The 15,714-nt window shown below is 46.1% G+C and overlaps 1 protein-coding gene across 2 annotated transcripts in view; it reads right to left on the minus strand.

Moving 5' to 3' along the window:
• Window positions 1-13,988, minus strand: part of Ddah1 (dimethylarginine dimethylaminohydrolase 1) — a 127,370-nt gene extending 113,382 nt beyond the window's left edge. The window contains exon 1 of one of the 2 annotated variants that reach the window (XM_075981146.1): window positions 13,413-13,988. In XM_075981146.1, the coding sequence (XP_075837261.1) occupies window positions 13,413-13,715 (303 nt within the window). In that variant the 5' untranslated portion in view covers window positions 13,716-13,988. The remainder of the gene's footprint in view (window positions 1-13,412) is intronic. The other variant, XM_075981147.1, reaches the window with a different exon arrangement.
• Between the last annotated feature and the right edge of the window lie 1,726 nt (window positions 13,989-15,714).

Consider the following 15,714-nt stretch of genomic DNA (forward strand, 5'->3'; position numbering starts at 1 on the left):
GCAGTCATCAGGTGACCTCAGGGCTGGACAGGGTTTGGAGGAGCGTGTTCTGAATACTGATTGAGCTCTCAGCTGCGTGGAGGCCAATGGCCTGTGTCGTGCACGTTCCCACAGGTACTCTCAGGAAAAGGCACTAGACCAAATCCTTATTACTGTCCCCACTCAGGGAGAAGCTTCTGTGAGATCTGAGTAGAGACACAGTCATGCAAACAGCGGAGGCTCTGAGGATAAAAGAAAACCAGACATGGACACAACACCAGCGCCAGCCACTTGTTGAAGCTCCAGGCTGCACAACTCTAAGCCCCTTTCCTGACAGACAGGCAATGTCTGTTTTCAGCCATCACGGCAGAGTTTGCCCTGTTAATCTTATCAACGTCTTCAGAAGACATTTTAAGAAGGTATTGCGTGTGTGAGGCTCTACAATCCGCTCTTAGCAGTATGCAGCCCAGCTGGAATGGGGTTACCAAGGGAACCCAGGTATTCCAGCTTCCTATCCCCAACAGGAGCCCATCTCTGGACAGTCACACGTACTTGCCTGTATACTTCAGTCCTAATGTCTCATGTTTAACAGATACCACAGTCAACAGATGCTGAAACCGGCTATTTGAGGGGTGGGGAATAAACCTAAGCGTTGCATAGCCATCTGTACACAAAGGCTGGGTGGGAAATCTGTGAAATGAGTGACCTTTCAAAGTCACCTCCGGGCCTCTGGGCAGTGATCTGAGAACGACGACATGAAAATTGCTGTGGAATCTACTCTAAAACAGGGTGCAAGACGGCCTGCTCAGATGCAGGAGAGTACTCATGAGTTCACCCAGTGTAACCTTCCCAGTAGGAGAGAGAGAATCCTCCTCACGTTCTCCAGCGATATCCACTAAGCCACCACGGAATGAGGGACTCACCATTGGTGGATGGACAGGGTTCAAACAGTAAGGAAACCATCTCCATCACTGCTCAAGCCAAGTGAGTGAGAATCCAGAGTGGTGTGGTGTATATGGGGAACCTCCTGAGATGTTGTTGTGATCCCCAGAATCTACCCGGCCTGTAGGCACGACCCTCTGTGGTTCCCACAGAAAGCCTGAGTGGAACAGTATCGCCAAAAGGAGACGCAGTGGATTTTCCTGTTTTGTTTCTACCATGAATCAGAATAAGAAATAGATTTCATTTAATGTTAGCATACACACACACACACACACACACACACACACACACACACACACACACACACAAATGTGTCAAGTTTCAGGAAATAAAACCTTTTCCACACTGCAATAATATTAATTCTATTATTGCAAAAAAATTTTAAAGATCTAATCATGACCCCTTAAGTCGACTTTCAGTAGACTTACGTAGAGAGTACACAACCGCTATCTGGAGAAAAGAGGGCAAATGGTACAGAGAGCCTGGTCTTCAAAGTATGCTCTGGGGATAGGCAAGCTGGTTATGTCTTTGGAAAGAGTCAGAGATGGAGGCCTAGGGCTGCAGAGAGGTTAAATGTGAGAGGAACAGAGAAACATGAGGATTCAGGGACGTTTTCCTAAGGATGCTCTATTTCCCAGAATCCTATTCTTCAGAGAAAGGAAGCTGGAATATTCCAGGGCCTCTGATAGAGAATTAGGACACTACAAAAGAAATCAGAAAAAGATGAAATTGGGTGGGTGAGGTGGCTCTGCAGGTAAAGGGGCTTGTCACCAAGCTAGATTACCTGAGTCCTATTCTCAGAACCGTCTGCTAGAAAGCAAGAACTGACTCTTGAACTTGTCCTCTGCCCCTACATGTGCCCCACATACATACACGTGCCCCCACATACATACACGTGCCCCCACATACATACATGTGCCCCCACATACATACCTGTGCCCCCACATGCATACACGTGCCCCCACATGCATACATGTGCCCCAATACATACATGTACCCCACATGCATACATGTGCCTCATACATACATACATACATGTGCCCCCACATGCATGCAGTGCCCCCACATACATACATACATACATACATACATACATACATACATGTGCCCCCACATGCATACATACATGTGCCCCCACATGCATACATGTGCCCTCACATACATACCTGTGCCCCCACATGCATACATGTGCCCCCACATACATACCTGTGCCCCCACATACATACATGTGCCCCCACATGCATACATGTGCCCCCACATACATACCTGTGCCCCCACATGCATACATGTGCCCCCACATACATACCTGTGCCCCCACATACATACATGTGCCCCCACATACATACCTGTGCCCCCACATGCATACATGTGTCCCCACATACATACATGTGCCCCATACATACATAACACAAACAACATGACTCCTGCACCTTGAGTGCCTTAGAAAATACAAAATTGAGAGCAAAAATATGGTGGCTACCTTCAAACAAAGTATTAGCTTCAAATTTCTCACATAAGCCTTTTTAACTGGAAACTATGATTAAAATATAAATATCCTGAAATGTGACCCACAGCCAAACTGGAGTCATATTATTCTTTCTTTCTGAATCAAAAACTTAAAGAAAGAAAAATGGATATTTGCCTTCTAGTATTCCACAGCTGTACCACGATCAATCTAATTTCAGCTTTTAAGAAAATAATTTCACGATAACAATTTCTAGATTTACCACCAGCATATACCTTCTTCTGCATCAAGTTCTAAGCACTATGGATGGAGGGGTTTACTGCCAGTCTGGTGGATGTGTGGCTTCACCACGAGAGGTCAACCCAACCGAGCGGCAGCCATGCATGTGAAATCTTCTGAGATTTTGGTAATTACTCCAAAAACCCATTAGGAATTAGAATGCAATTATGCCTATATTATACCAATAGCAATCTTTCTGCATGCATAGCTAACTATAGGAAGGGAACATTCAAATATTTCCTCATTTTATGTCTTTATTTAGAAAAAATAGTAGAATAAATCCCACAGTTTCAGAAGACAAAAGTTAAAATTATAGAGACAACACCAGAAGTCTAGAGCCAGGAATGGAATACACAGAGAGTTCACAACATTTACCTGGGCAAGCCAAGAGGCTCGTGACAGAAAAGCCACCCGGAAGCTCATCCGTATGTCTGGATGGCCGTCTACTTCCCCCTGGCCATTGCTGTCACATCTGCCACAGAACACAGCTGGCAACTGTGTGTGAAAGTGTCCGTGAGTGCAGAGCATGTGGCCCTAGGGGCTTCGGCTATGTCACTGGGTTTTCATCCATCCTCTTCCAGGGGGAAAATCTCCCCATCAGCTGTACATGGTCGAATAAATAAAGCCTTTGAAGCAGATTTAGCAAACGCAGCTCCATCTCATAATGGATTATCATTAGCAAGGCACAAGTTTAGGTTAATTGACTGAAACAAGTATAATGTCTCAGGCTGAATAAGCCTTGTATTTATTCATCTCCTTATGGAAGCCATCGTCACCTCCCTGTATGTTTTCCCAATCTCTTTCTACTTATACGTCCCGCCCCAAAGCAATCTGAGTTTCAAAATAAAAACAAACAAACAACACTGCATCGTCCAGCTAAAAGAATGTTGTATGTTAATATCACTTCAGAAATCAAAACTAGCATCTGCCTAGTTTTGGGCAGTAGAGTTCTCTCTTTCACACTACCTACTGTAGTGTGAGCAAATCTAGGTCCATAATTACACACATCCAGTGTGGGCTACTTTATCATAGTATGAGGTTCCATGCTGATTGCTGCTAACCTGAGCTCTGTGGACAAAAATAGATTTTAATATCAAATATAAATGAAGGTTTTTCCTTACTTGTCATTGCCATGGGTAATGTTCATACAGCAGGCATGGATAATCTTGTATACAGTAAGCATGATTAATAAATATTGCATTCAGTACAGGGATCAGGTTTGCTTGATACATACTAGAATAGATAATTATGGGCCAAAGAGGAAAATGACTGAACAGCAAAAAATACACTGATAACGTATAGGACAAAAAAAAAAAAAAGAATGTCTTTCTAGAGTTTAAATAGCACCTGAAGAATAACTCTCAGGCCTAAGGTGGGCTTGAATCCATTGCAGGATGGGTTTCAGAGTTCCTGAGGTGCTACCTAAGAACCCTAGGGGAGTCAGACCACTTCACAGCATTTTGGTAAGAAAAAAGGAAGGGAGAACACTTAGAAACTGGATCTGTGTGCTAGACAGCCAGTGTCTCCCACACCGAAACGAGAATACAGTTAGAGATGTGGTAGTGAACGTGAGATCCAGCACCTGAAATCTCAAGAGCAGAGATTCCTGGCAGGGTGACTTTTTTCTAATCCTTCCCAACACAAATGAAACCCTTTTCCACTGTTGATGGTCTGCCCCATCATAGACCCCACCCCCCATCTGCCAGTGGTCAGCTTTCCTAGCTGGACAAAGGGCAGTGATGCTATCTAGTGCTTCTCTCCAACATTTAAACACTGGCTCTGTCACATACAGACAGGCGCTTGTTGGATACACAAACATGACTGATTCAGTGATCCCTCCCCTTTCGGGAGTGAAGTTGTTTTTCCATGGTCGTCACACTCATAGTCACTACCATCTAATTTTATTTTAATTTACTTATTAAGCAATATAAGAACAAAAAACTAAAGCAAAAGGGCAAAGGTTACTTATTTGCATATATTCAGCATAAACAAAACACCTCTTAATTGACTTAACAGCTCACCCCACTGAGCCCACTGGGTTCAAAGCAGCTGAACTATCCCATCTGACTTGCAGTCTACAGAGTCAGGCCCACCACGAGGATCTGTCAGTGGTATTAAACCTGCAGCTCTTGGTCTCATCCTCTGCTGTAGTGGTTCCTTGTTGCTCCTGCTTGGGTGAGCTGGGCTCAGACAAGAGTCTGAAGCCTGGTGACTCTTTCTTTCTGTGGGATGTTACTGCTCCCTCTGTACTTGGCTCCAGGAAGACAAGGGGCATTATTAAATTATTTGACAATGGTAAAGTAAACTAAGACAGCGTTAGCTCCACACAGTTTTAAATAGGATTTGTTGCCTGAGATTATTCTTGCCTCTTTGGATAGAAAGCACCTGCTCCTGAAATAAACCTGAGAACTGATTTAATATTTGATTTTGGTTTGAAGACAGCAACAGGGGCTAATATTAAAGGTTAACTGATCATGTTTATGGAACACTGGGAGCTTTATTCATGGTAAATACATATTTAAAGACAACCTGGGGCCAACAATGCACTGGGGCATATACGATATTAATAAGGCCAGTCTCTCTTATTATAACTTCAGTTATTATGAATAGTGACTGAATCTGTAAATCTCCATTCAGAAAATGCAATCTTCTGAATGACTTCAGATCTTTCATTTAAAAGGTCCACAAAACCGAAGGCCAACCAACACTCCCTTTGAACAAGCACCTATATGAGTTGGGGAGATGGCTCAGTGGTTAAAGCGCTTGCCCAGAATGGAGTTTGGGTCCCTAGAACTCACACAGATGCTGAGTGGGTGTGGCAGAGCATCTGGAAATTCTAGCTTCACGAAGCAGAGATAGAGGATGCCCTGAGGAAGCTGACATGAGGGATAAATTGCACATGTGAGCTCTGGGTCTGAGAGCAGCCTTGTTGAACTGTGGAATATTCCTTTACACTGTGTGAATGTATGTCACTGTGATTGTTTAAATAAAGAAGCTGACTGGCCAATAGCTGAGCAGGATAAAGTTAGGTGGGAGAACCAGACTAAGGACATTGGTAAGAAGAAGGGCAGAGTCAGGGGAGTCACCAGCAACATACAGGAAGGAAACAGGAGGTATGCGATGAAAAAGAGGTAACACCATATGGCAGGATGTAGATTAATAGAAATATTTGTAAGAGCTAGCTAGTTAGTAATAAGCCTGAGCTATCAGTTGAGCATTTATAATTCATATTAAGTCTCCTTGTCTGTTTTTTGGGAGCGGCTACCTGGACAGGAAAACTCTGCCTACAGTGAACAGGTAGAAGAATGATTGAGAATAGCTCCAGATAAAAACCTCGAGCCTCTGTGTGGTTGTAAACACATATGCATTTGCACTCTCACACAGTATGCCCACACATTTGCAAACATGTGCATGTGCACACACACAAATGGGAAAGGAGAATTAAATACATCTCTAAATCACAGGGCATTATGGAAAAAAGGTAGCCGGAGACAAACATACCCCCCACCCCGCAAATCTTAGTTAGATTCTTCTGTAGTTATGACTTAAATAATAATTCCTACTATGACTATAATAAAACAAATTGAAAAGAAGTTTTAGCTTAATAAGAATTTAAATATATGCAAAAGCAATGTCCCAGTACTTGGGAAAGGCAAAACACCCACTCCCTGCCCTCTCCTCTGATGTTTCTAGAATCATGGCAGGAAAGGCATTTTTAGCTAATGATCTCTAATGGAAGTCGGTTCCCATCTTCATTTCCAAAGCATTTGAGATCAACTGACAGAAACAGGTTATACTGTAGGACACATCTCTGTCTCTGATGCACATCAATGTTCATACGTTACTGCCAAGTCCACACAGAGAAGGTGAAAAAGAGACACCCTGAAAAGGAACATGTGTTCTAATTAGTTGGGGGTGATGATTTGCTATTGAGAGCAGTGTTGTAGGTCTCCAGTGCGGTCCCTTCCCATCAGTGACAGCCAGTGAGATTCCTAACAAGGGTCGGGGCAGTATTCTCATCTGAAGCCACACAGAAGTTTGAAGAAGTGTGTGTTTAAGAAGCAAACATCTACTCTGCTGGCAAACAACAGACAGTTGGGTATCAACTCTGCCTGGGAAATTCAGGAGGTTCAAGGAACTGACGATGATGATGATAGATCCATTTATTTCATGTGTATGAATTCATGTTTTGCCTGCTGGAGATCAGTAGATGGTGTCAGATCCCTGGAGAGGCTGTGAGCCACTATGTGGGTGCCGAAAACTGAATCTAAGACCCTGTAAGAGCAACAGGTGCTCTTAATTGTTGAGCTACCTCTCTAGAGCCCAAATTATTACTTTTTAACTAAAATGAAAGCAAACTGCTCTAATTTATGAGAAAAAGGAAGAAAATGATTCACTTCAGGTAAAGACCAATCTAGACCACACGCTGTTAATGGGTAAAGTGAAATCCAAGTAGTCATTCTGTGTCTGTTTAATGTTCTGTGAGGATCAACCACTGGCAATAACCACATCAAGCAAACCACCCTCACATTTTCAGGAAATTTCAATGCTGGAACTTACAAGTTGTCTGTGACTTTGGTCTCTGTGGTAATTTGAATTTAATTGGCCCCCATAATCTCAAAGGGAGTGGTACTATTGAGATCTTTGTTAGAGTGGGTATGGCCTTGTTGGAGGAGGTATGTCACTGTGGAGGCCAGGCTTTGAGGTTCCCTTTGCTCAGGATACTGCCCAGTGTCTCAGTTGACTTCCTATTGCCTGTAAGACATACAACTCTCAGCTGTGTCTCCAGCACCAGGTCTGCCTGCATGCCGCCATGCTTCCCACCATGGTAATGGACTGAACCTCTGAAACTGTCAGCGAGCCACCCCAATTAAATATCTTCCTTTATACGAGTTGCTATGGTCATGGTGTCTCTTCATAGCAATAGAAATCCTAACTAAGACAGATTCATTACTTAACCTGGTTCCCCGAATCTAGATTCCCTTGACTTTTAAAAAGAGTGGTAGCGCCATCTTTCAGGATCCATAGACTCAAGTATTTGACATTGGTTATCTGCTACTATTCAGCACAATCTTGGAAGAAAAAAAAAACATACAGGTCCTGGTATCTAAGTGTCCTTATAGAAAGGGACCATCAACCTAAATATACGTTCTTTTAAAATATTTTACTAAGTCCTTGAGAATTTCATACAGTGCATTTTCATGATATTTATCTTCGATTCCTCCTTTTATCTCCTTGCTGGCTTCCTAACTCCCTGGCTCCACGACTCTTCTTCTGATACAGGAATCCATTGACTCCAGTTAGTGTGGTCCATATAGTCTTGGTTTGGGCCATCCACTGGACTGTGATCAACAAATCTACCAAGAACCACACCTCAAAGAAAATTGTCTCTCTCTCCATCCCCTGGAAGCCATCCACTATTCGTAGCTCCTCAGTCAGGGGTGGGAACTTACGAAACACTTCCTTCTCTGAGCTAGAATGTTGACTCTCTTGGTCCTGTGCAGGCAATCACAGCTGCAAGCTCACAAGTGCGGTGATTCTCTGACACTCAGAAAACACTGCCTGGCTCTGGTCCTCCTCAACCTCTGGTTCTTGCAGTCTTTCTGCCTTTCCTCCACGATGGTCCCCAAACCTTGGTGAGGAGGCGACACTCTATACTGTTCCCTCCTTCCATTTACCCATTTTCCTACTTGTCTCCTACCCTTCGGGTTTTATTGCCTCATGTTAAACACTGCCTTCTTCCTAGAGCGGTCCATAAAACTGAAAGTGACTGAGGAAAGAACAATTAAAGCCATCATCAGTCTGTGAGAAGAGATTGGTGTGGTTTTTCTCCTGGACAGAATTATCCCATGTGTCTGGGAAAGGATAAAGGAGCTCTTACTGGGGAGGAGAGGGCAGAGAATACATTTCACAATTTTGCTTAAGTGAGCTCTGTCAGTAAACCATTTATTAGGTATTAAAACCCTTCAGAGAAGAAACTGAAGAAAATGGTTAAGTAGCTGGGGCAGGAGTGGAGGGAAGGTTGGGACACCACACACCCTCAGGTACACCCTGAACTTAGGAAATCATTATCTACACAGAAATGTAATCATTAAACATCCCTCAGCCCTTACACTGTCGCCAATCCTAGTTTGGCTTTTACATGGGTTGTTCATAGGACTTTGACATTCAAGAGTTGACTTTTCCCTTAAAAAAAAAATGCACTGGGTTAATTTGAAACATGATCTGGTTCTCCGAGTTGATTTGTTTCCTAACTATTAAATCTATTACAAAACATCCCAACTTGGGGAGAGTCAGAGTTGCCAGTGGATACTGTTGCTGGCCTTCTGTGTATATAGTTGCCAGCCTTCCCTGTATATAGTTGCCTTCACAAAACCTGAAGCTTCTTGCACAGTTCGAAGTCCTAGGAATCACTGGAACCTGACTGAGGCAAACACTGGGTTTTCTCAGACAAGCTCTGAAATTTGGTTCTTTCTTCCAAAGAAGAAAAGTCATTAAATCCAGCACAATGCTTTGATTAAAGAGTACATTCTCAAGACTTTTATTAAAAACAAAGCAATAATAAATGACAAGAAGAACCAGGGAAGGATGGGGGCTAAAGTTACAAACCACCCACGGTCATAATAAAATGTCTGGGACTCTACCAACTTGGCATGCTTATAAAATACCAAATAATCACTAGAACTGGGCTGGGTGAATCATATCTATAGTCCCAGCACTTGGAATGCTGAGGCAAGAGGAATGTCAGCAATTGAATATAGCCTGGGATACATAGTGAGCTGCAGGCCATCCTGAGCTACAATGTGAGACCCTATCTTCAAAAAAAAAAAACAAAAGAAAGAAAGAAAGAAAAAAGTCCAAAACCCTCATAAGGGAGGAGAAATAAAGTTGGGCTCAACCACGGATACATTTGTCCATCAAAATGTTTTCTGAATGTCTATTATGTATGAGGCTTTGAAACAATGTAGACAAGATCCCTGCTCCTAAAGATAGTGGAGGGTACTGAGCTGTGGGCAGGCAATCACAGGGTATGAGAAACATCAGAAGGGAGGCAGGGGGGCATAGGGTAGAGGTCACTCATAAGGAGAAAACAGTTTCAGGGAGGGAAAAGTGATGTCTAACATCTCAGACAGTGGGACCAGAACTTTGGAATGCTGTAGTAATATTCCATTTATATTTTAATAAATAAAGCTTCACTAAAGTTCAGAGAGTAAAACAGCCACACTGGCCAGCCTTACAGACCAGGTCGCAATAACACACAACTTTAATCCCAGTAGCCACACTAGCTTGCCATAGAAACCAGGCAGTAGTGGTGCACGCCTTTAATCCCAGAAATAGAGAGGAATATAAAATGGGAGGAGATGGGTCTCATTCTGAGATGCCTGGAGGCAGGATCACCATTTTGGACCAAGGTCAAGGTGAGAGCCAGTGACTTCAGGGTGAAACCCAATTTCTCTCTCTGAGTTTTTATTAATCATGTGTCAGAAAGAATGCTACACACCTGAGTTCCTGGTTCCATTGGTGCCACTCTGCAACCCTGAGTGATTTCTGCTATCGCTTTCTCTGTTTCATCAATAATGATACTGTTGAATGAGCATTGATGAAATAAATGCGTGTCACAGAGCTGGCAGTTTGTAGCAAATGGCAAGTACCCAATAAATGTTAGCTAAAGTGGTATTAATGGGCACAACAGGCCAAGAACAGCCAGCTAAAGGGAGGAGAGGAAGGAGGTGTGTGTCCAGAAAGGTGGACCTGTGAATGAAAGAACCGAGTCTGAGCCAAGTGATGGGGGCGTGCTCTGAGGAAGAGATGCAAAGATGAAACTAAAGCTGGAAAAGCAAGCAGGGTCCAGCTCCATGGAAGCCCTCCAGAACTCTGCTCGGAGGAGGATCACATTTGCGTTAACCACCTTGGCCTTGGCATGAAGATACAATGGGGAGTGAAGTGACTGGGGGCAGGAATACCAATGATGAGATTTTTTTTTAAAACACGACTCCTTGGCTGCTGTAGGTTTTCACACACAAAAGTGTATCTCAATCCAGAAAGGATCCTGGGGTCGTCATTAGCTTGTCTATTGAGCATTTCATTGACTGATGGAGTCACTCATTCATTCAATAAGCATCTACACCTGAAGGCTAGCATTTCTTCCACTCATCCACCCATCCATCCATCTACCCATCCATCATCCATCCATCCACCCATTTACCCACACATCAATCCATACACCCACCCACCCACATATCTATCCACACATCCACACACCCATCCACCCCCACACACATCAACCCACCCACCCCCACACACATCAATCCACCCACCCACCCACACATCAATCCATACACCCACCCATCCATCCATCTATCCACCCACCCACCCATACATCCACCCACCCACACATCCACCCACCCACCCATACATCCACTCACCCATCCACACACACATCCATCCACCTACCCATCCGTCAAGCATCAAGACCTGAAGGTACTGTTCAGCACTTCCTTCATTCACCCACCTATTCACCAAGCATCCATACCTGCCAAGGTGACAACGGCTGTGAGAGATATTAGCAAGCATCGCCCTGCATGGCCCTACTCTCCAAAGCATCTTGCTCAGCCATGACTGCACATGTCCTATCAAAGTCAGGAAGCACCTCGCCCTAGTGACCCAGATGACTTGCAGGAGCAAAGGTGCTTTGTAGGGAGGTCAGATGACAGTGCGACAGAACAGATTAAGATGAAGCCCAAAGCAGGAGGGTGGCTTTGCCTTCATCCTGGGAAACAGAAGCACCACTAACGACATCAGTGAGCAGCTGACTGTGTCCTAGTCATGAAACATCCAGTAACAGTCAACATTTGCTAAACAGCTTGTCTTTGGATCTCAGGTGAGTCTACAGATTCATCATGGCATGGAATCCTTATTCCATCCTAGAGTGGGAAGAATGAGTCAAGGGCATGTCCCCAGAGACACAGAATTAATGCGATAGAGCATCTTCATCTCGACACCATGTGATCTCTGTGGCCGGGGCTCTAGCTCGATAGCAGAATGCCTACGTACTATGGGCAAGGTCCTGGCTTCAGCGCCCTACACAGAAAAAGAGAACACAAGGATTGACCTCTGGCCAGTGTGGGCCACCAAGCTGACTGGAGAATGCAATCTAATTTTGACATCGAAAATATCAAACTCTCTCCAGGGCTAATGAAGATCAATGCTAGCTCTTATAGTAGAAAAACCAAACTTGGAAAGCTAATTACATGAACAATATATTATCTGTGTTACCAAGAGATGCATCCTTACAGAAGTCAAATCAAATTAATCTGGTGAGATGAAATGAAGACGCTCATCAAATGAGTACCATTGTTGACACTTTTTGAAGTCGATTTTACCGTACCATATGGCAAGAATGTATCAGGAATGTTTCAGGCCGTACCATATGGCAAGAATGTATCAGGAATATTTCAGGCCGTACCATATGGCAAGAATGTATTAGTAGTTATCCACTGTGGCTACACTCATATTAGGTTAAAGCCTAATCTGAGAGTGGGAGCCTTTTGCACAGGCCTGTCTGGAAAGGTGTAACCATAGGAAAGTGAACAGCCTAAGAGAAGGAGGCCTGTTACTCTTGGTTTTCCAGTAAGCCAGAGTGTGGGAAGAAACGTTGATTACCTAAATGACAAACCGGTGGACTAGATCATACTCAGACTCTGTACGGTTTCACCAGGCAAGCAGAGCAAGTGTGGAATAGTATACTTAAGTCATGAGCCCTAGGAACTATTTCCAAATTGGCATAAAGGGGGTTAAACAATCCCTCTGGATCGAAAGAAACCACCTGCACCTTGTTAGCTGCTGGATGCCAGAGTGAGGGGGAACCCTGAGCCTGGGCTCTTCCCGGACAGTGGTAAGATCCCAGGCCAGATGGCATTTTAAAATCTAATCCCGCTCTATGTGTCTCTCCCGCCACTCTCCTACATTATTTTCAAAGCAGTCACAGCCATTTCCACAAGATACGATCGTTTATAGGCACTTACCCCCTCCCCGCCCCTCGAAGAATACAGCCTTCTTAACTGCTATGAGAGAGAGAGAGAGAGAGAGAGAGAGAGAGAGAGAGAGAATAAAGATTACAGAACTAGTAAAAACTACCACTGCTAAGGAAACACACATGCCCAACACCCCGCACAGAGCACAGCTTTTCACACACACATTTAAACACAGCTCACTAACAAAACCTTAAACACATTCGCTTGCCAAGCACGTTCTCCAGGACTCATTTGCCACCCCTGAAAAGTAACTCGGATGCCCCAGGTCGCTAGCCACAGAGGCTGCCTGATGTCACCTGCCCAGCCCTGCTAGGAGCTCCCTGCAGGACTTGGGGGACCCTCCCCCCAGCTTCCACCTGCCCTCTTGGAGGACCCTTCTCTGTCCCCACTGGCAAGGAAACAGAGTAGATTATCTTCGGCACTGGGTCATTTGCAAGACAGAAACGCTGGCGAGATGGGTCCCCAGCCCAGCCACCTGCCCGAGTCTGCGTCACCACAGTCCAGTGGAGATCGCCTCAAAGGCTCCCCGACAGCCAGGAGGTGTGAACAATGAACTTGTCTGGGTTGGATCTCCCACACCCAACCACACAGCCCGGGTCCCGCCGTGGGAAGTTAGGAACTGAGCCCGCGGGGTCGGTTCCACGCGCGAAAGGGCCCACGCGCGTCCGCGGGCCGCGCCCCTCGCGTCGCCTGCCCGGGAGCTGGCCCGTTACCTCCTTCCTGCGGCTGGGCGCCCCGGGGCGGGTGATGAGGGCGGTCTCCTCGCACACCACGGCCACGTCCTCCACGAACACGCAGTCGGGCAGGCTCTCGTCGGCCGGCAGCTGCACCACCTGCAGCCCCAGCTTGCTGCCCAGCACGTCCACGTAGAGCTGGTGCTGGCGCTCGGCGCGAGCAAAATCCACCTCTTCACCCTGGGAGCGTCTCAGCGCGTGGCGACACAGGGACTCGGGCAGCGCCCGGACCACGGCATGTGTGGCCCGGCCGAAGACGGCGGGGTGGCCGAGGCCGGCCATGGCTCGCACGGAGAGACGGCGGCGGGGTTTGGCGCGGCGGCCGGGTCTTCCCGAGAGCAGAGCGCTCCCAGGCTGTGAGGCGAGCCGGGCAAGCGTGCGAGCGCCCGGAGGCTCCTCTTGGCAGCCGATGAATGTGCTGCTGCGGGAGCCCGGCTCGCGCCCGGAACCCTGCCTGCGCCACTGAGCATGCCCAGAGCTCGGGGCGCCGGCCCTGCGCCCGCGCGCCTACTCCTGCGCTCCTGGCGTCTGCTGCAGCTCGGCCTGGGTCACCAAGGATGGACGCGGAAGCCGGAGACTTCCCAGCTCTGACGCTCTCCCTGGGCCTAGGTGTGTGTATCCCACAGCAGGTGCACACTTCACGTGGTCCCCCATGGGGACCTGGAAAGTGGGCAGTGTGGTCAGGGCACTACGTGAGAGGTGATTGTCCATAAACTTCCCCACTTTCTTCTTCACTGGGCACAGGGGACCTAGGTTCCCAGTGTAGCAGCCTGTCTCTACCCATATTGCCTTGACTTTCTCCGAATTGACCTATTGTCCCACGTGTAACTCAGTATTATACAAAGATTGCATTTCTTTCCACCCACAAGAAAGAATAATCCAGGAGACAGACACTCGGACGGTGTCACAATCTAGAACCCTCTTTTCAAAAACAAAACAAACAACAACAACAAAAACCCCAAACAAACAAACAAAAAAACTCTGATACTTCAAGCCCACAGGGTGTCTAAAACAAAGGAGAAAGTCTTTCATCTTGCTTACCAGCGTTACCAGCGTTCCTAACCTATCTTCCTCCCTCCCCCCAAGGCTTAAGGCACAAAGGTAAGCCTGAGGCACGTTACTGTGGGCTTTAACAACGTCCTGTTCTAGACTTCCCAACACGCTATTGAAAGTCACTGGTTTAAACCAATAGTCACTTTAAATGCCAGGAAGAGCAGAGCTCGAGCATCACATCACGCTGGGAATTTACAGCACCTCCTCCAAGCAGAAGCAAGCATCCCATGCAATCCCCTCAACTACCTTAAACAACTGAGACTTCTCAGCTAGGACAGCTATCTTCTGCAAACCTCTCGTCCTTCCCCCAACTCGTCCTCTAGATAAAGTTTTTGTCAGGATCCCAAAGATGGACTTGGAAGTCTCTGAATCCCTTTAACTGCATGCTAGCCACACTGATTAAATCTCCTATCTCTGCTATTCACCACTATTCTTCTCTTGAGGACCAGTGGCTGAAGGTACCCCATGGGAACCCCCAGAGCTGGGAACTTTTGCCCTAATACTTTGATAATATAAAACCTAGCCCTAGAATACGTCTCCCACAGCAACCAGTTCTGAAGAAAATGTGATCTAATGTGTTTGCCAGGAGTAAGGAGCAAGTACACTGTCCTTGTGATAGAAATGTGCACACTGTCACCTGCAGCTTCCCAGTCAAGTTCCTTGACCTTGGGGAAGAGATGCCAACTTCCTTGCCACCTCACCCTTGCTGTGGGCACACACACTACACGGAACTCCTCGTTGACCTTCCTTTTCTTTCTCTCTAGAGGCTTCCTTTGTTTTACAGTGACGCAAAGCTCCCAGTTTTTCCTCTTTCACACAACACAGTTTAAATAATCCAGGGGTATGCTCTGTTCAAGGGGACCATCTTCAACATGGAGGCTTCACTATCCGGCCCAGGGCAGCCTGGCCACACATAATGGGGCCCAGGGCAGCCTGGCTACACATGGGGCTCAGATCGCACAGCTGCCAGGACAGGCAGCATTGGGTTCCAGGAAAAACCATAAACTGACATCACTCAGGGAGGGCCAACACCTAAAGTAAGTACCTCACATTCCAACCATTAGATAAGATTAGATAAGAACACCAGCCTTCCCTGAACTGGGACTCACCTATTCCCCATTTGCCAAGACCCCTAGACAAATGTCAGCAAATCAGGGTCCCAAACCCTGACAATCCCCTCACCCCAACCTCTACAATGACAAAAGTCCTATCCCAAGTTTGCTTGACA

The sequence above is a fragment of the Microtus pennsylvanicus genome, chromosome 7, assembly GCF_037038515.1.
Source record: "Microtus pennsylvanicus isolate mMicPen1 chromosome 7, mMicPen1.hap1, whole genome shotgun sequence".
Lineage (NCBI taxonomy): Eukaryota > Metazoa > Chordata > Mammalia > Rodentia > Cricetidae > Microtus > Microtus pennsylvanicus.